Below are 21,874 nucleotides of genomic sequence, written 5' to 3'. Positions count from 1 at the left end.
TTTGTCGGGCTTGATTTAACTATATAGGGAGAAGCGCACGAGGGGCTTAGGGCCCTGCAAGCTACCTTGCCCTCCGCTTAAATATGAGTCATAATTCAGCAATTTTTTTATTCTTTTTATGAATGAAATTTAGATTGTCACGGACAGAATAATTAATTTTTCAAAAAAACCTACATATTTTTATCATACCTTTAGAAGTTTATATTTCAAGTTTTAAATTTATATTTGTATGGAATTATATAAAAGGAAATATATAATTACATTAAGTTTTCATTCAAATAAATAAATCCAAAATTCATAATTTCAAACACTATATACTATTGTTTAATCACTTTAACCGGCAAAAGTCAAAATTAAACAATCTTATAACATAGAAATAGGTAACGGCAATTTCTCTTTTTACCAATTTTACCACACTACTATGTAAGTACATTCATTAATGACCTAAGAAATTAATGTTTAACCTAATTTAGTCTAGTCACATAAATAAAGGCAATTCAAGAATAGTCCTAAAACTATTCATCAGTTACAGGGTTCATGCATGGGAACAAAAATGACAAACCATGAAAGAAAAGGGAAGAAAACAATTCAAGAATAGTCCTTTGTTTTTATATGATTTAGAGAGAGAGAGAGAGAGAGAGAGAGAGAGAGAGAGAGGATGAGAAGAAATCCCAGGAGGGATATATATAGTACGAAAGGCATGTAGTTACCGTTTATATTTAGTACATCCTAGGAGGACTTGTTTTTCTTAAGTAATATAATACAATTTGGAGTACTAAATATATGATTAGAAATAAATATCACAATCCCAAAGCCTCCTCCCTGGTCCAAACTCCATACCACTCCCCCCCCCCCCCTTGGCCCTTTCCATTCTTATTTGGTCCCAAGACAAGGACCCGGCCCGACCCAACCCAAATCCCCATACCTCTCTCTCTCTCTCTACTGCAAAGGCAAGCTCATAATACATGAGCTGCAGCAGCAGCAGCAGCAGCAGGTACAAGCCAAATTTAATTTCCACGCCATATATATGTATACATATACATATATTTTGGAAAGGCAGCAGGCCCCAAAAAGAGCAAACCCTAGTAGGAAGAACACACGACCACAAAGTCATCCCCACAAACTAAAGCTGCCCCTTTATCATACATACTGCGTAGAATGATATCTCCTTTTCCTTCTTCCAATTGGGTATGAAATGGTTTGGGGCACTGAGTGGTAGCCTAGCACTAGCAGCTACCAACAAAGGAAAATTCCATGAAAGACAATGGCTTCTTTCTTGGCTTTTGTTTTTATTTTTCGGCATTCCCACAACCCACACCATTGACATGCATACATGGACCACAACAAAAACAAAATTCATATGCTTAGAAATATAATATCACATAAACTTTACAAGGCTCGGATTGTTTAAGCCGCCCCCCATTTTATTAGATGATTTGGGCCATGCAAGTTGCCACTTAAAACCAATCAATCAAATTAAATTAAGAAAGATATTTTTTAAATATTTAAACAGACTAACGGTAACTAATATGCATGTTCATCAAGGGTTGCAAACCACAAAACAAGCAAAGCCAATTAACTCCTGAGATATGTTTAAAGGGAAAAATATAAAAACCCCCCATATGAAAAGCCTAAGGCTCTGTTTGGCTTAAACAAGGATCTAAAAAGCAACATCCTTTAATTACAAAAACAAAGAGATATTCGACCTTTTTTACAACAAAAACAGCCCACATCTTCTCATTCCTCTCTTCTTTTTTTTCCCCACTCCCAGCCATCGTCACATTTAAAATTCACGCCCCCAATAAACCTAAAAATTCTAAAATATAAAAAGTGGCAGATAGACTTCCCAAAAACAAAAAAAAGTTCTTTTTCTTTTCTCCTGTCTCGTTGCTTTCACTGCTAATTCTGCATTTCTTTTTTAGTGGCGATTTCATTTCAGAACTCTCTGGGATCAACAAAAATGGACAAGCCAGGTGGTGATTTGGTCCAGTCACCCACCGACCCGTCACTATACTCTTCCCCTAGCCGCTTAATGCACCATAGGTCCTCGGCGCATGATAGTCTCTTCCAGTGGGGAATCCCAGACCTGAGCGGATCCAGACTCGACACCTCCGTCGCCACCACCTCGCATCCGCAGTCCTTCGCCAGGTTGTGCGCGTACCCGCACAGCGCCTTCACCAGCTTCACCGCGCGCGGCCCTTCCCCTCCCAGACCGTACAGGAAATGCATCCCAAACGGCCTGAACAGCTCCGGCACCGACGGCAGCCGCAGCCACGGCAGCACGCCGTCCACGATCCGGGACGCCTTCGCCAGCCCCCGGCGGAGAACCGACGCGCCCCGCACCTCCAGCTTGAACACGTCCTTGCAGTTCCACGCGCTCAGCAACGCCCACGACTCGGGCGGGTCCGCCAGGAACGCCTCGGGACCCGGCCAGGAGTCGGCGTAGCGGGAGTCGGCGGGCACGGCGAGGAAGGTACCGAGGTTGAGACTATTTTTGAGGACGACGTCTATGTCGCGGGGAAAAAACTCAGTGGTGGAAAAGCGGCGGCGGTAGAGGGCCTCGGCGTCGGAGGGTGGGAGCGAGAGGATAGAGGCCCATTTGGAGACCCGGGCCCGGTGGGCGAAAACGGGTTGGACCAAGATGGAGGGGGTACGGAACTTGGCGTAGCCGCATTTCTCAGTGAAGAGCTTAACGGAAGCGTGGTTGTCGTTTTCGGTGGCCATGTACGAATATTCAGCGCCATTCTCTCTGAACCACTCTTCCAACCTCCGCACCAGCTTAAACCCTATTCCCATCCGCCTGCACTCATGTTCAAAACAAGCTTAAACCCCGAGCCGAGAGGGACGACTTTTTAATTTATTTATTATTATTCTATTATCATTTTTATTGTTGTACATATTCCAAAGAAATAACAAGCAATCTATAAAACAATAACTTGAAACGGGTCATGTCCATATTCCGTTTCGGGTATGTCAAATAACACTGTTATATATATATATATATATATATATAGAGAGAGAGAGAGAGAGAGAGAGAGAGAGGTTTTACCGGTGAGAAGGAGAGACCCGGAGGCCCAAGATATAGGCGAGCTTAGTGTAGACGGGAACAGAAGTGCCGGCGTTCCTTCCATTTCCATTGCGGGAGAGCTTCTTGCCGCAAGTGACGGTCTTGATGCAGCCCCTTATCATCCCCACTATCTCTTTCTCTTCTCCCATCTCCGCCACCTGCATATTTTCCAATACAGTATATAGTAAGTTCACATGTATATGGCAAATTAGAGTGAGAGTAGTAACGGCTGCTTTGGGGGTATTAATCCTTCTCTTGGGCTTATAACCCCTTGTGCCCATACTGGCCGTTCCAAACACCACCACCACCAGTGTAATTTCAACTTAGAATCAATAAAAATTTCAGGATGGATTGAAAGAGAAACAAAGAGATTAGATTAAAGAGAAAGGGGGAATGGAGATGGATGTGTATGGGATGTACCAGCATGAGAAAGGCGGGCGAGTGGCGAACTCTGCAAATAGGGTCGCCCAAGAGGTCGGTGAAGAGGGCGAGCTTGCCGCTGGGTCCAACCTCACACCTCTGCTCCACATCTTCCACTCCCGGGCAATCCGTAAGCGAGTCGAACTCTCTCACCACCACCACACCACCCTCCTCTCCCATATCCCAGTCAAATTACTCTATATTTTTCTTCTCTCTACCGATATCTTCTCTCGAAATCAACCCCCCCCAATAAGAAGATGGGTGGTGTGTGTTATGTATACATATGCAAATTCACCCAGTAAGTTTGGAAAGGCAAAAGCAGAGGACAGATGGAACAGCGGCTAGCTCCACTAGTAGAGGGTAAAAAGGAGCAGAGAATAGATATAGAAGGAGAGGGGGAAGGGGGATTTGGGCCGGATTCAATCGCAGCTTTAATTATCAAGGGTGGGGGGCGTGAAATGGGCTGTGCGTATAACGTGTGTTGCAAGCAAACAAAGGCAACCCAATCTTCCAAATCAGAGAAACAGAGGAAAGAGAAAACAATAGCTACTTCACAAGAAAAACAGCCGTTGTGCTTCTTCTCTTCGCCTTTTCTTAATCTTACGTGCCCAGTTGTTCATAACTGCAGAGGCAGACGCTGGCCCCTTTTATACCCGATTTCTGGGCCTCTCTCTCCCCACCCTAAATATTTATTATTATTCTTACTATTAATTTATAATTAATAATAATAAATCATCAGAAAAGAAGAAGATGAAATGGCGGCTATGGCTGCGCAGTCCTGTGTTGTAGTTTCGCCTTGATTTTAATCATTTATTTCTACGGAAGGAAGCGTTACCATCATGACCCCATTCGTAATCATTACCCTCCCCTCCACCATTAATCACCCATCATCCATCATCATCATCATCATCATACTGGATGTGGGATTGTGGGTCTCACAGCGCCCTTTGGGTTTCTCTGCCGTCTTCATCATCTTCTTCTTCATGGGTCCTTCATGTGTGTACTGCATGACATGCATGCACATGATGATGATGACAACTCCATTATGCGTTAAGAATCCGGACCGTTCGATCTTACTATAACGGCCGAGACGTGGCGAAACGGAAACCGTCCGTTACGCCCAACAAATCCCTCGTTTATCGGCCGTCGATTTTCTTTTCTAGCTCCCGACTACCGGCTGCAAAAGCGGCTTTCTATCCTTCCCTACGTCAAATAAAAAACTGCAGATACGGGCGGCGCGGCTTTTCCGGTTATCTGATATCATCATCCCAAAATATCATATTATCATCGTCGGTCATCCTGATGGACGACCGCGGTGGCGTGATACGCCTGATTAAAAGCATAGATTACGCGACTGTCCTCGGCTCTAGCCTTTATGTTTTTGGACGGGAGGGGAAATGTCAACATACAGCGCCGGCCTATCACGCGTACGCTCATGGAGTTGAGTCATCAGCGCCAGCTCTGTTAAATCTACGGCCATATCTTCTGCGGAGACGATGAATGATGGAATGAAGACAAGAAGTCAAAATACACTTCCCACGCCCTTCAACCCTACAGTAAGTTGTAGCACAGGGCTGTGCTTTTCGATTAAGCAAAAAAGTGGAAACTTTTTTTTGATAGTCGATCTTTAACTTTTAATCCAACAAATGGACGGCCCCGATTAGATCCTCATCATGAATAAGGTGTGCCGTACCGATATTAATTGCGGTAAATGCCAGTTTAAACAGACAATGATTGCATTTAAAAGGCAAGTGGCCACGTCTCCCTAAATCGGATAGTATATAAATAAATACCCACAAAAATTCAAACTTTGGAGTTACAAAATACTACTTATTATTTTATTCAATTAAAATTATGAACTAATCTAAGTTAATGGCTACGAATTAGAGAATTCAAATTAAGGAAAGAATTTGAAGCCCGTATATTATTAATTATGAAAAAAATTTATATATTATATTTAAATTATTTTACACTAATTATGCACTTAAAGTCATAATTACTTTATGATAAATTAAACTTCTTAAGATTTTTTTTAAAAAAAATAGTAAACTCATTAAGAATAATATGGATATAAGGCCTAATATCAATTCTACATTTTATATATGTAAACAATTTTATTAATAATTTTAGATTTAATTAAGATGATAAAAAAGTTGTATGAAATTAACAAGCACGAGTCTTTAATTGCACTAATTATAAGTATAGGGACTAAAATAGATTTTATTTCATTTATCCCATTTTATAATTTATGAGTTCTAAATCTCATAGGTAAAAACTATTTTTTCACCACTCTTTCAATTTTTTTTTTTTCCCTATACTAAAACCTCTTTTTTTTTTTTTTTTTTTATTTATAAAAACGACTTATAATAATGGAGACTATAAATAGAATATTTGATAGAAGGAAAGTGAAAGGAAGTCAATGATAAGTCTTCCAAAATAAGGAATGGAGAATTCCTTTATTTTGAGGGTGGGGGGTGGATACCTCTTTTGGAATTACTAAAGTAGTAATGTAGAAGACCGTTTACATTTTTCTTACCAAAAAAATGGTGTCTATTATGAGTTCTATGTCATTGTCTTACATGATATATGAATGTAAATGAACCATCAATTTGAAGGATCTAACTTTTTTAAAAAAAAATTAAAAGTTTATATTGGACATCGACTGTTTCTAATCTAATATTTTTTTCCTACTCGTCTTAAAATTAGAATCCAAAACTTTCAATATACAAGTTCCAAATATTAGGTACTAAGATGTATTTTATGGGATCTTTAATTGTTTGATACTAATACTAGTCAATAGAATATTTTTGTTTTCACAATCTTTATTCTAAAATAATTTTCTGGATAGCATTTGAAAATTACAAAAGGGTTTTGATGATTTTTATACTCATAGATATATAGCCTAAACAAGTTGAGAACCTTTAAAGTTATAGACTTCAGTAATTAAGGTCAACCCAAAAAACGACCGTTAACAAGGTTAATTTCTTTTTATATTGGGTTAATTGGGAAGATCATATTGGGTTTAAACGACACAACGAAAGGCAACCCTTTCCTATGAGTGGAATATGAAGAAGGCTAACTCGACTAATTCAATTAGCAAGCCCAACTCAAGCTCAATATAAAAAGCTTGTTTGTTAAACAAGTTAAGTCTAAAGTAGTTAAAATTGGGTCAACTCAATTGTGGCTCTATTTTTAGGATTCAAACACGAGACCTCCAACATAGATGTACTATAATCATTCAAATATCCATATAGGACAGCTAGCAAGGTTAATCTATTTAAATGATAAGTTGGATAAATCAATTCGACCTCATTTATTTCACCATTTAATAGCAAAGCACCAACAACACAACAGGTACACTCATGAGATAAATACAAATTACGAATGTTAGATACCTAACAAAAGGCTTAAAATCATAAGAAAAAGTCTTTAATTAAGATTTTTAACATCTCACATAAACTTGGAAAGTCATTGGGTTTACTTTTGTAATTATTCCCCCACCTACCTTGCAATTTTGTTTATTCTATTTTAATTTATATATTTTAGTAAAAAAAAAAAAAACCTCGAAGGAAGGCCAATCATCTTTGTTAGGATGCATCAACAAAAAAATAAAAAATTTATTTGTTAAAAAAAATACTATCTAACACTTCAAAAAATATCACTGTCAACTTATATTTAATTATTCCTATATGAAAATGATATATCTATAAAGGACATTGTGTAGTTTTCCAGCAACTCGTCGATGGTTTCTATATATCCTTTGACGGTTGCTTCGACAGTTTCAGGCAAAATATTTTCCAGGAGGAAACCGTCGATGGTTTCACCAAACTATAGACAGATTGCTACAAATTGTCGACGGTTTCAACAAACGATCGACAGTTCTACCGGTTGTTGAATTGTCGAGAATCCTAACAGTTGAAGATTAGCTGATACCTGATTGTTTGCGACGATCTAGTATTCTTCGGTTGTATTACTTGAATATTTGTTTGTATTTAATAGTCTAGGATCTTCTTGATTTGGTATTTAAATACTTTTGAATTTGTAACAACTATACCTTGTACAAGTCCTATATATAGGTGTAACAACCTAGAAAATATCCATATTCAAATATTAAATTGCCAAGCTTCGTCGACGAACACAGGGCTTCGTCGACGAGAAAATACCGAGAGGAGTTCTGAGGCAGCCTGAATTTCGTTGACGAATATAGGGCCTCGTCGACGAAATTTGTAAAGGACTCGTCGACGAACACAGGGGAAAATTTTCATTTTTACGAAATCTCTCTCTCTCCTTACGACTTTCTCTCCCTTCTCTTTTCGTTTCTGGTCCCACCAGTTGCCGAATCGACGATCCGAAACTACCATGACGCTCCTGGCGGAGTTCTCTACAAGATTGCCGGAGCGGATCGTCGGGAAAATAAAGTTGGATTTCATCCCAAATTCGAGGTAAGGTCTTTTTTTGAGTTTTTGACCTTATGGTAGTTATAAGAAATGACGTAGGCGGAATAATAATAATATTTTGTTTTGGGACATTGTGTTTTCAGGATGTTGGGTTAGGAATCCTGTGGGAATAGAGCCAGATTTTTATAGGGGTTTTTCAAAGTTGAGGTAAGGGAAATATGCTATGCTAGGAGTTTTAATAGAGTTAATAGAGATTTCATAAGCATATTTTTATGTCATTTTATTATACAGTTTTTATAGAAAATGAGCATAAATGTTTGTGTGGTCTAAGTAGACTTTTCATGTGAAGAATGAATTTATACAGTTGTTATGAAACATCATACTATACTAAATACAAAAATATAGATAGTATATACATTTGATATGGTTTTCCAGCATATGAAATTATACAGAGATAGATTTATATCCGCAAAGAAATGTACATGTATATACAGTTTTATATGAATAGTTCATGAAACGGTTATATACATATATCCAAATACATGTATATAAATACTCAGATCAGTATTTTATATTGCAGTTTATTACAGAACGGTATATACATATATACAGTGTTATAACATGCTATGTTTTTCCTATTACCATAACATACAGAATACAGACAGAGTATATATATACAGAATACACAGATAGATATAGAGAGGTAGCATCAAAATGCTACAGATACAATGTTTACAGTACAGATGTAGTAACTGGGAAAAATAAAATTTTTTAAAAAATAATAATAATAAAATAATAAAATAAAATAAATTAATTAAATTAACAAGTAAAATGAATAGTATGATAAGGAATATATATATATATATATATATATATATATATATATATATATATATAAATATTGAAGCATGTATATATTTATAAGTAAGTTATTATGATATACATTTAATATATAGGTTAAAGGTATATATATATATATATATACATACATATATATATATATATATATATATATATAAAGTGTGAAAGCTTCTTTACTTTAATTAATATTTACTATTATATATATATATATATATATATATATATATATATATATATATAAAATAACACAAGCTTCTTCCAGAAGCTTTGAAAGTCAAAATCCAAATTGAATTGGATTTTTGGTGTGTATGAGTGCACTCTCTTACTCTCTCTCTCTCTCTCTCTCTCTCTCTCTCCTCTCTCTCTCTCTCTCTCTCTCTCTCTCTCTCTCTCTCTCAAACAACTCTCTCTCTCTTCGATTTCGGGCTAATTTTACGCCGGATCGACAAACCGAAGCCATCACGACGCTCCTGGCGAAGTTCTCTACAAGTTTGCCGGAGCGGATCGTCAGGGAAATGAAGTTGGATTTCATCCCAAATCCAAGGTAAGACTTTATATTCAATATTTGGATTTTTGACAGTTGAAAAAAGTGATATACGCGTAAAAATAATGAACTTTAATACTGAAAATTTTCATTTCCAAGGGTGTTGATTGGGAACGTTGGGAATCATTCCTAAGTTGAGGTAAGACTTTTTAAACCGAATTTGACTGAGTGGTAGTTATTGTAAATGTTGTACGCACGAAAATACTTAACTTTAATTCTGCGAGTTTTTATTTTCAGGGTGTTGAGTTGAGAACCTTGTGGGTACGAGGAAGATTTTCTTAGGGGCTTTTCAAGAATCAGGTAAGGGGATAAATTAAGCTAGTTTTGTTTTGAGAAAATGCATGTATATATATATATATATATATATATATATATATATATATATATAGCATCTGGTTTCAGGAAAAATAAATATATTTATATATATGATTTCTATTTGGAAAATACTGTTTAAATGATGATATATTGAATACGTGGAAAATTTGTTTAGTGTGACATGAGTATAAAAATGTTGTGAAATACTGTTTTCTAGGAATGGAGACGATATGAATTTCTATGATGGAAAATCGGCGTACGGGCCGAGATATTTATATATATATATATATATATGATTTGCCGGCGTACGGGCTGTGCTATGTGGATATGTTTGCCTGTGTACGAGCCGTGCTATGTGGATGAGATTTGCCAGCGTACGGGCTATGCTACGTGATTTTTCGGCGTACGTGCCGAGCTATGTGATTTGTCAGCGTACGGGCTGTGCTATGCGATTTGTTGGCGTACGGGCCGAGCTATGATAAAATGTGTAATTCCGGCGTATGGGCCGATGATTTTCATGAAATATGTATATGTGAAAAATGATATGATTGATTTGATAATTATTGATATGAGATATCCATGTATTACGATTTTAGTATATGTATATGATATCAGAACATGGTTGGCTTGGTCTAGGCTAGCACTTGTACGGTACCGTTGCTATATGTCCATGGTCCTCGTGATCATGATATCTGTGTTAACGCCGCTGTACGGAGTGGTGTGAGATTGGATGGTCGATGTGGTTATTTTCAAGAAGTGTGCTGTTATCGCCCCTGGTGTACGGACCAGTCTGGGTAGACCCGTCGAACCTATAGACTACTGTTTGACTTGGCAGTGGTCGGCCAACCATTGTTAGGTCCTGCTTTCGGGCCACACAACCCAGTCATGTGGGGGTAATACATGACAACAGCCAGCTAACCTACTAGGATTGTTTTATGTTATTATTATTGTATGACATGATATATGTTTATGAAAATGCAGTATATTCTGCTATGTGTTGATATATATGTATGTTTTCCCAGATTTGATAAACAATATTGAATATGTTATGTATGGTATATGTAGAACACAGAATACTCATGTTGCCATACACTGATATTAGTTTATTTCCCTTACTGAGAGGTGTCTCACCCCTAAATCTTATTAACTTTTCAGGAGCCCTGGATAGGAGAGCGGGAAAAGCCCCGCTGATATAGTATGGTCTATTTGCCCTTTTTGAAGGGTAAGTTTTGTAGGGACAGTTAGATTTTGTGGGAAATGTCCCTAGGTTTTATTTTTGGGATGTATATATGAAAATACAGGGATTATAGTAACTCTGGTATATTGTGGTATATGGTATTGAGATGTACATGTTTGTATATTTTCTGCTGCTAGGTCTTCTGCTTTATGTTCTGATATATCCTTGGTGCCCACGGGCTCAGGTGGATTGTGACCTGCTGAGTTGGAATATGGGATATATGATATTGATATTATATAAAGAAAAAAAATATTTGGAAAAAAAAATGAGCAGGTCGTGACAACAGAAAGACAGAATTATGGTAATTTTGGAAATATGATGAAAACAGTAAAAGAGTATATATATGTATATATGTATATAGTATCAGATCCCTGAGGAAAGTTATACAGACAGATATAGATTACAGAGCACGGTACTGTTGCTAGATATAGATAGAGTGCAACCACATAGCTCAGATAGTATATGGGTACCGTCAGCCGTGCTCAGAGAGTATGCAGCTCCATAGCACACTGGGTTGAGGGGGCCGATTTGACGAGGTAGTAGCCAGTCCCGAGCTTAGGAGAGGATGCAGTTTGACCGGACTGAAGTAGTGTAGAGTATGATGACCTATCTGGAGGGCCGACCAGATAGAGTCCTGCCTACGAGCCACACAACCCTGTCATGAGGGGTCAAATTATGACGTACAGAGTCCCAGGGATAAAGTACAGATATTTATATGTTTACAGTTTTACAGTATAGTATGATATTACCAATATGAAAAGTAGAAAAACAGATGATACAATATATTTTAAATTGTGAAAGAAAGATATGTTTTACACACTAGTAATAGCATATTTCCACTTACTGAGCGTCGACTTACCCCTTTATTCTAACATTTTTCAAGTGAGCCAGATAGGCGAGCAGATCAGGCTCGCGGATAGAGAAAGTGTTTGGTCACCCTAGTTATAGGGTGAGTTTTTAGTAGAGTTGTGTATGTTTTTGGGATAGATGATACCGAAGTGGCATTTTTGTGTATGGTCTGTATATTTTAGAATCTAGTATTGTACCGTTTATGTATAAATGGTTTCATGATATATGTTTCCACTGCGTAGGAATGTTTCCTGTATACAAAAAATAAAAAAAAAATAAAAAATGATAAGAATTTTGAGGTCCTTACAATAGGACATCTCTACATCAATGAAAATGTTATGCATTTTTTATATGGTATCAGAGCTCTTTCTCTAACGAGCTTTCTTTTTGTTTCCCTAATGGTCATTTCCTCTGAGTCCGTTATTGTTAACACTCTCGAACTTCCTAGTAGTGGCAACTCTTCTCTTATTGCCATCAATGTCAACTCCCAGCTTTCTTTAAATCTTACACCTTGCACATTCTTAGTTAGAGGTAATTCCTTCATCCACCAAGTACACCTGCATCTTCGTCCTGGTCCACTCGTACTCATTCTATGACTACCCGATCTATGAATAATATTCATAGACCCAAACATCATTACCTTGCCACTCGACACCCTCTTCCTCAACCTATTGAGTCCACATGCGTGTCTCAAGCCTTGAAAGATCCCAAGTGGCGGCATGTTATATCCAAAGAGTTCACTGAGTTGGTTAAACATGGTACACGGAAGCTGGTTCCACTGCGCTCCATAATCAAAACCGTTGGCTGCAAATGGGTTTTCTGTATGAATCGAAACTATGATGGTAATATTTCTTGCTATAAAGCATTGTTAGTGGCCAAAGGTTTTCATCAATGGTCTGGTTTTGATTATAATGAGACGTTCAGTCCTATTGTGAAGCTAGTGACTATTCGAACTGTCCTCTCCATTGTTGTTTAGAAAAATTGACCATTTTGACACCTGGATGTTAAAAATGCATTTTTGCATGGCTGCCTTTAGAAGGATGTATTCATGGTTCAACCCCCGTGTTTTGTTGATCTTAATATGCCTTCTCATGTTTGCAAGTTAAATTGATCTTTTTATGGCTTGAAACAAGTACCTCGTGCAAATGATGACTCGTATCGAGACGAACTCGAGTACCATAGCAAATGATGACTCGTATTGGGACGAACCTGAGTACCATGGCAAATGACGACTCATACTGGGAGGCACCCGAGTACCATAGCAAATGATGACTCAAACCGGGACAAACCCAAGTACCATAGTAAATGATGACTCAAATTGGGACAAACTCGAGTACCATAGTAAATGATGACTCGTACCAAGATGAATCCGAGTACCATAGAAAATGATGACTCGTACCGGGACGTACCTGAGTACCATAGCAAATGATGACTCGAATTGGGACAAACCTGAGTACCATAGTAAATGATGACTCAAGCTGGGACAAACCTGAGTACCATAGTTAATGATGACTCGTACCGGGACGAAACCGAGTACCATAGCAAATGACGACTCATACTAGGATGAACCCGAGTACCATAGCAAATGATGACTCGAATCAGGACAAACCCAAGTACCATAGTAAATGATGACTTGTACGAAGACGAACCCGAGTACCATTGTAATGATGACTCGTACCGGGACGAACCTGAGTACCATACGAAATGATGACTTGTACTAGGACGAACTTGAGTATCATAGTAAATGATGACTCATACTGAGACGAATCCGAGTACCATAGTAAATGATGACTCGTACCGGGACAAACCCGAGTACCATAGCAAATGATGACTCGTACCGAGATGAACCAGAGTACCATAACAAATAATGACTCGTACCTGGACGAACGCAAGTACCATAGCAAATGATGACTCGTACCAGGACGCACCCGAGTACCGTAGCAAATGTTGACTCGAATGGGACGAACCCGAGTACCATAGTAATTGTTGACTCGTACCGGGACGAACCCTAGTACCATAGCAAATAATGACTCGTATCGGGACGAACCCGAGTATCATAGTAAATGATGACTCATACCGGGACGAACCTGAGTACCATTGTAAATTATGACTCATACTAGGTTGAACCCGAGTACCATAGTAAATGATGACTCGTACCAGGATGAATCGGAGTACCATAGTAAATGATGACTCGTACCGAGACAAACCCGAGTACCATAGTAAATGATGACTCATACCGGGACCAACCCGAGTACCATTGTAAATGTTGACTCGTACCAAGACGAACTCGAGTACCATAACAAAAGATGACTCGTACCAGGATGAACCCGAGTACCATAGTACGTTGGAAAAATTCTAGAAAAGATCATCTGAATGTTAAAGACATATTTTGGGATTTGAAGAATTGTGCCCCTATTTCGAAGTGGTCATTTTGTGTTTGGGGTCGTCTGCCTTAGTTTCAAAGTCTGCTAGTCTCTGTCTGGGGTCAATTGCCCCAGTTTCAAATGTGTGATTCTATACCTGGGTCAATTGCTCTAGTTTCAAAGCATGTCATTCTGTACCTGGGTCAATTGCCCCATTTTTAGGCATGTCGTTCTACCATCGGGGTCAGGTGCCCCTGTTTCAAATGTTCTCAAGACAAGAACGACTTAATTGAGGATGGCAAAGCATTATTCAAAAAGCCTATTCAATCTGACAAGTATAAATGAATGACACTTTATTGCTATATGTATGCATGTTGCCAACTGTGATATAGAATGCAAGGATGTATGCATATTGAATGATACAACGTGTATGCAGTGCATATTTACTTTTCTTATGTAATGCATGAAAAGTGTGTTGAAGCATGGACTTTCTTCTTCTAATGCGCCAGTAATTGACAATCCCAACCCTAATCTTGGCCACTTTAAAATTCTAGTCCAATATAAGGTCCCTGAATTGGTTCTGTCATTTGCCCCAGTTACATTGACCTCAGCCAAGCTTTCAACTTCTTCTCAGATATGCAGGCATCGGAACTGCCTTTTGTGAAGCTCATCACAGAGTTTTAGCTTTACCATGATCCCAAGAGGGGGGTGAATTGGTATTTTAAAATTGATGTCCTAGGTCAATATCCTAACAGCAGTATTTTTACAACCCTAAAATCAATCTAATTCAAGTATAATAATTCAATTAAAATATGTAGCAAAAGTTAAATAGAACAATTTAATCAACCAAGCATACACCAGAAAGCAGTAAAAAGTAAGTAACACCCAGAAGTGTTATCGAGGTTCAGCAAATTGCATACGTCCCCGCCTTGGCTAACAAGCACAAGGATTACCACTATAATGCTTACTTAAGCGGGTGGAGTGGCACCTAAACAACCAGGTCAATTAACACAGGGTTGACCTCAATTTTTACATATAATCCTTACCCGACTAGATTACCGCCCACTCAGGCCACTCTTGGAATACAACAATATTTTTCTCAATAAGACTAGTACAGTGATTATGCTTTCATATATAGCAGATATGTACCCAATGTAAGCAATCACATACACATCAACAATATGGATATAGTGTAAGCTTAGTGATGTAAATAGTTGTATAAACAACACTCAATAGGGTATGATCAATAGAATGCTCAAGAGTGTTCAATACAAGCAATATCTTTTAAACTAGGTAAAGCAAATATCAATAGCTAATCAAGATTCCAAAGATATCAATCAGATATTCAAACTAACTCAAGAAAATTTTCTTAAATGAGATAAGCACACTACTAGTTTGAAAAATATTTTGACTTGTTGAAAATATTTTTGCACAACAAAAATCAGAGTTATGGGAGTCTTGCAACCACTATGCAAAGACCCTTAAGCTTGCTAGTCTATCCCAACAAAGATTTATAATATGAAATCAGTGGGATAAAATTAAGCTAAACTCTCCAAAAATAATATCAATAATCACTCAAGCAAATGAGAGTTTTAGCACTATCTAGCAATTACAAGCACACTCATCAAGCTCTTACAATACCAAGATTTATAAAAGGATTGAGTATTTAAGGGTATTTGATCGAAGTAGGATTTTTGGAGTAGAGAGAATTCTTGGCTAATGATTTTGCTAAATAATTGCTAATCCTCACAAATGAGCCTATATTTATACGCAAGGTAAAAAATATAACCGTTTGGGACCTTCAGGGTATTATTAGAAAAATTCCAAAATGCTTAAGCACTATTAACCCACATTAACTCAATTTTACCTCAGTTAAAATAATTTTAACCCGACAAGGTTTGGGTGGCTGAACCGAGGTTTGGTCGCCCGAACAAACACATTTTTAAAAGGTCTTTAAAATAGTTCGACAACCCGAGTGTAGGTTCGATAGCCCGAACAAAAGTCAGAAACATTTGTTCGTAGGTTTGGGTGCCCGGTCCTAGGTTTGGTAGCCCGAACGCACGTGTTCGGTCGCTCGGGGCCTATTTTGAACTAAATTCATCGATAGCCCGAGTTAGTGTGGGGTCCCTTTCAGAGGGTTCGACAGTTTGGGCACTTGAGGAGTTTTGAACTCCTAGGGTTCGGTCGCCCGAACTCTCTCAAATTTCCCTATATTATTCAATTTTATTCATTTTTAACACTCCTCAATTTTGTATGATATATGTGCATGAGTGTTGGGACCTACAGTCATACTAGGGTCTTGCTGAGTTTATCATATATCCTATATGCATGACATGCAGGTAATAACTATTGACCATATACTTAGTTATTATTACAGACTCATATTACATTAATTGAATTTACAATATGAAATAGAATCTTCAAGATCTTTGTATCTTGCTTCAAGTGTCATTCCTTGAAATGCTCATAGAGACCTACACATACACTTGAAAACCATTAAATACCTAAGTATTTGTCATTATCAAAACTGGGTGTGACCTATAAGGTCAACACGGAGTTTGCCTCAGTTGCATGTGTCTGTAACTACTCCTAGCCATGCTTTCTAACTTTGACATGAAGGCACCAAGAATGGCTACGAAGAAACTCAAATTGGATTTTTCCCCCGCTACATGCATCTGCAACTGCTTCTAGCCATGCTTTCAAATTCTAACTCTGATGTGAAGGCACCAAGAATGGCTACAGAGAAACTAAAACTGGATTTTGCCCCAATAGCATGCATCTGTAACTGTTCTTGACCAAATTTTCAAATTCCACTTAAGTAAGCAAACCTCTAAATTGGCTTTCGAAAAATTGAAGGGCTTTGCGAGATACTTCTCTGACTATCAGATCATCTTTTGGAGTTTTTGAAGGATAAAAGGGCTCTGTGATTATGCATTTTGGATATTGATTTGAGAAATCAAAAGATCATATGCACAAAATAAATGTTTTGTCATGTTCATGCTATTTTGAAAAGGAAAATTTCATACCACTATTCGAAAGTCATTTGACATTGATGTTAATCTATCAGGTTGGACGACTGACTTTCTTCCTTTGTTGATTGCCCCAATTTTGGGGAAGAAATATTCAGTGACGACTTGCGTAATTTTCAAATTTTTACTTTTTTTCCATAATATAATAAAATCAATATCATAAAACTCAACAGATCATAATCCACCTGGACCTGTAGGTATCAGAGATATATCAGAACACATAACGGAAGCCTAAGCAGTAGGAAACATGCAATCTTAATATCATAAATACAAAATCATCAATCACAATACCAGAGATACTTCAACCACTATATTTATATACACACAATACACAACCCAAAAGATGTCATAGGGCCATTTCCACAAAGTACATCTGACCTTATCAAAACGCTTACCCTTCTGGAAGGGCATATCAACATTATTAGATCAACGGGGCTTTACCCGCTCTCCTATCAGGGGCTCCTGAAATGTTTATAAAATTCGGGGTAAAATACCTCTCAGTGAGGGAAATAAAATAACACTAATGTTTGGCAACATGAGTATTTCCATGATATACATACAATCATAAACATAACTAGTAAAATTGTATGTATATTTCTAGGAAAACATGTATAATCAAACATAACAGAACATAATGGATTCCATAGCATACTTCATCTCATATAAATAATAATACTAAAACAATCCTGGTAGGTTAGCTGGTTGTTGTCATGTATTACCACTAGGTTGTGTGGCCCGAAGGTGGGACCTGACAGTGGTTAGCCGACCACTGTTAAGTCAAAAGTACAGTCTGTACGTCTGATGGATCTGCCAGACCTGGTCTGTACACCAGGGGCGCTCATACACTTCTTAAAAACCACATCGACCATCCAATCTCACACTACTCCGTACAGAGGCGTTAACACAGATAACATGATCATGATAACCATGGACACATAGCAGCAGTACCGTGCAAGTGTTAGCCTAGACCTAGCCAACCAGCTTTTGATATCATATAACATATACTGAAACTGTGATACATGGATATCTCATATCATTAATTATTAAATCAATCATATCATTTTACATATGTACGTATATCACGAAAATCATCGGCCCGTACGCCGATGTTTTGCATTTTACCATAGCTCGGCCCGTACACCGACAAATCATATCCATAGCACAGCCCGTACGCTGGCAAATCATTTTCATAGCTCGGCCCATATGCCGGCAAATCATATCTATAACACAGCCCGTATGTTGGCGTACGCTGGTTTTCCATTATAAAAATCCGTATCATTAACACATTCCTAGAAAACAGTTTTTCATTATAATTTCTACTCATGCCACATGAACAGGTTTTTCTTATATTTAACATACCATCATTTTCAGCAGTAATTCCCAAATATAAATCATATATAAATATATTTATTTCCTTGAAATCAAATGTTATAATATTATACATACTTTTCATAAAATACTAGTTTAGTTTATCCCCTTACCTGTGTCTTGAAAAGCCCCTAAATCAAACACTCCTGCACCCGCAGGGTTTCTCATTCAACACCCTGAAAACAATATTTCTCAGATCTAAAGTTCAGTATTTCTATGTGTACAACACTTTCTACAACTGTCAAATAACCGAATACTGAGTAGAAAGCCTTACCCTACATTTGGGATGGTTTCCAACTCAACCCCATCGACGATCTGCTCCAGCAGACTTGCAGATAACTTTTTCAGGAGCATTGTGGTGGCTTCAGATCGTCGAACCGATGGAAATCCAGCCCAAAAACTTAGAGAGAAGGAGGAGAAACCGAAGAATGAGAAAGAGGGAGATTCTGCGCAGAAAATTTCGGCCAAAAATGGATTTTAGGCCTATTTAAATTGTGGCCTTTGTCGACGAGCCACATCATCTTGTCGACGAGGTCATGAAGAAGACTATGAATATTGTAATGACTCGAAGAATAATGGTATTCAAATAATAAAAGAAAGGGAAATGGAAATAGGAACAGAAAGAGGCAGTCAACTTCGTCAATGAGGGTATAGGAGGAGCTCGTCAATAAGGACAGGATTCGTCAACGAGAAGATATCGAGAGAGAATTTGTTGAAACCTGAAATTCATCAACGAGCGTTGAAGTTCGTCGATGAACTTTCTATAAGACTCGTTGACGAGGTGACGTGGCTATTCAACGAATCCCGTAGTATAAATAGGGTTAAACGAGAATTTTCAATCATTTTCCTGTGTCGAATCTCTCTCTCTCTCCTCATACGGTTTCTCCTACTTCTCACTAAGATTTTGGGCCGAATTTTCGTCGGTTCGACGATTTGAAGCCACCATGGCGCTCCTGAAAAGTTCTCTGCAAGTCTGTCGGAGCGGATCGTTAGTGAGGCTGAGTTGGAAACCATCCCAAATCGAGGGTAAGGCTTCCTACTCAGTATTTAGTTATTTGGCAGTTGTAGAAAGTGTTATACGCGTAGAAATACTAAACCTTAGTTCTGGGAAATACTGTTTCCAGGGTGTTGAGTTGGGAACCCTGCGCGTGCAGAACAAATTTTCTTATGGGCTTTTCAGGAATCGGGCAAGGGGATAAACTAAGCTAGTATTTTATGAAAAATATGTATACTATTATAGCATTTGATTTCTGGAAAGTAAATATATTTATGTATGATTTATATTTGGGACAATACTGTTAAAAATGATGATATGTTAAATATGCGAAAAACCTATTAGTGTGACATGAGTAGAAATTGTTATGAAATACTTTTTTCTGAGAATGTGTTGATGATACGGATTTTTATAATGAAAAACCAGCATACGGGTCGAAATTTTTATATGTTTTTCTGGCGTACGGGTCGTGCTATGTGTACGATTTGCTAGCATACGAGCTAAACTATGGATATATTTTGTCGGCGTACAGGGCGTGCTATGGATGTGATTTGCTAGCGTATGGGCTAAGCTATGTATATGATTTTACGGCATACGTGCCGTGCTATGGATGTGATTTGCCAGCATACGGGCTGTGCTATGATATGATTTATTGGCGTACGGGTCGAGCTATGGTAAAATGTGAAATATTGGCGTACGGGCCGATGATTTTCATGATATATGTATATATGCAAAATAGTATGATTGATTTGAAAATAAATGATATGAAATATCCATGTATCACGGTTTCAATATATGTTATATGGTATCACAACCTGATTGGCTTGGTCTAGGCTGGCACTTGCACGATACCGTTGTTATGTGTCCATGGTCATCATGATCATGATATTTGTGTTAACGCCACTATACGGAGTGGTGTGATATTGGATGGTCGATGTGGTTTTTAAGAAGTGTGTGAGCGCCCCTGGTGTACGGACCAGGTTTGGCAGACCCATAAGACTTACAGACTGAACTTTTGACTTGACAGTGGTCGGCCAACCATTGTCAGGTCCCACCTTCGGGCCATACAACCTAGTCATGTGGGAGTAATATATGACAACAGCCAGCTAACTTATCAGGATTGTTTTTGTATTATTATTATATGACATGAAATATGTTTATGATAATGTAGTATGTTCTGCCATGTTTTGATGATGTATGTGTTTTCCAAAGTTTGACAAAACAGTTACTAAATATGTTCTGTATGGTATATGTATAACACAGAATACTCATGTTGCCACACACTGATATTAGTTTATTTCTCTTATTGAGAGGTGTCTCACCCTAAAACTTTATAAACTTTTCAGGAGCCCCAAATAGGAGAACGGGAAAAGCCCCACTAATCTAGTGCTATTTGTTTGCCCTCTTTGAAGGGTAAGTGTTAGTAGAGACAGTTGGATTTTGTGGGAAATGTCCCTAAATCTTGTTTTTGGGATGTATATACTGAAATACAGTGGTTATAGCGACTTTGGTATTTATGGTAATATGATGGATGTTTTCATATTTATAATATTGTGATTGTATGTTTCCTACTGCTTAAGCTTCCATTATGTGTTCTGATGTATCCCTGGTACCCATGGGTCCTGGTGGATTATGATCTATTGAGTTGAGATTTGTGATTTTGTAATATATATAAATGTGGCAATTAAGCAGGTCGTCACAAATATGGTATGTGATATGAAAGCTTATGTATATGATTATGAAAATGATATGAAAGCTTATGAAACTATGTTTTACATATATATGATTATGGGTACAAATATGTATATTTTTCCCAGTTGATATAATCATTGAGACAAAAGTGTTATGAAATATTAAAAATTCACGTTGTCACACACTGTGAATAATTTATTCCATATTACTAAGAGGTGTCTCACCCAGAATTTAAACATTTCAAAAAATCAGGATAGACGAGCAGAGAGAGCTCTGAGGTAAAGGAGGTCTTGTTACCCTAGTAGTCAGGGTAAGTGTTTTTGAGCTGGGGATTTGTTTGGTATGATTCCCAAAGTATTTTGTAGAATTTTGGGGATGTATATGTATGTGTGTGGAGATTATAACACTCTGGTATTGTATTTTGAGATCTAGACACTTTATGTATTCCACTATATGGTTTGTGTGTATTGATGGTCAGATACCCTGTATTCCATTTCGGGTCGGGCTATATTGATATATGGTATCAGGGATATGTAGTTAATGATAAATATTATTATTTATTATTGTGTGAAAAAAAAATGATGGAAAAATCGTGTCGTTGCATATCGTTTGTTCTTTACTTTATAAGTGAAAAGTTAAGAGAAGATAGATTAGAGGACAAATTTCTTATTTACTATAAAAAGAAAGATAAATTTGTCAATTAATATATGAAAAAGTAGACGTAGAGTGCTATTGATA

General features: G+C 37.6%; 1 protein-coding gene across 1 annotated transcript; it reads right to left on the bottom strand.

The window, feature by feature from the left end:
• Positions 1-1,623: 1,623 nt before the first annotated feature.
• LOC131150636 (probable N-acetyltransferase HLS1) lies at positions 1,624-4,107 on the bottom strand. The gene is made up of 3 exons (XM_058101491.1): positions 3,488-4,107; positions 3,050-3,225; positions 1,624-2,800 (listed from the first exon to the last, which is right to left on the bottom strand). Exons 1-3 carry the CDS (start codon positions 3,665-3,667, stop codon positions 1,936-1,938), a joined length of 1,221 nt encoding a protein of 406 aa, XP_057957474.1. The 5' UTR covers positions 3,668-4,107; the 3' UTR covers positions 1,624-1,935.
• Positions 4,108-21,874: the final 17,767 nt, after the last annotated feature.

Source organism: Malania oleifera, chromosome 1 (genome assembly GCF_029873635.1).
Source record: "Malania oleifera isolate guangnan ecotype guangnan chromosome 1, ASM2987363v1, whole genome shotgun sequence".
In the NCBI taxonomy this organism is placed as follows: Eukaryota; Viridiplantae; Streptophyta; class Magnoliopsida; order Santalales; family Ximeniaceae; genus Malania; species Malania oleifera.
Note: the sequence above shows the minus strand (reverse complement) of the source record. Positions and strands in the feature narration are given on the sequence as shown.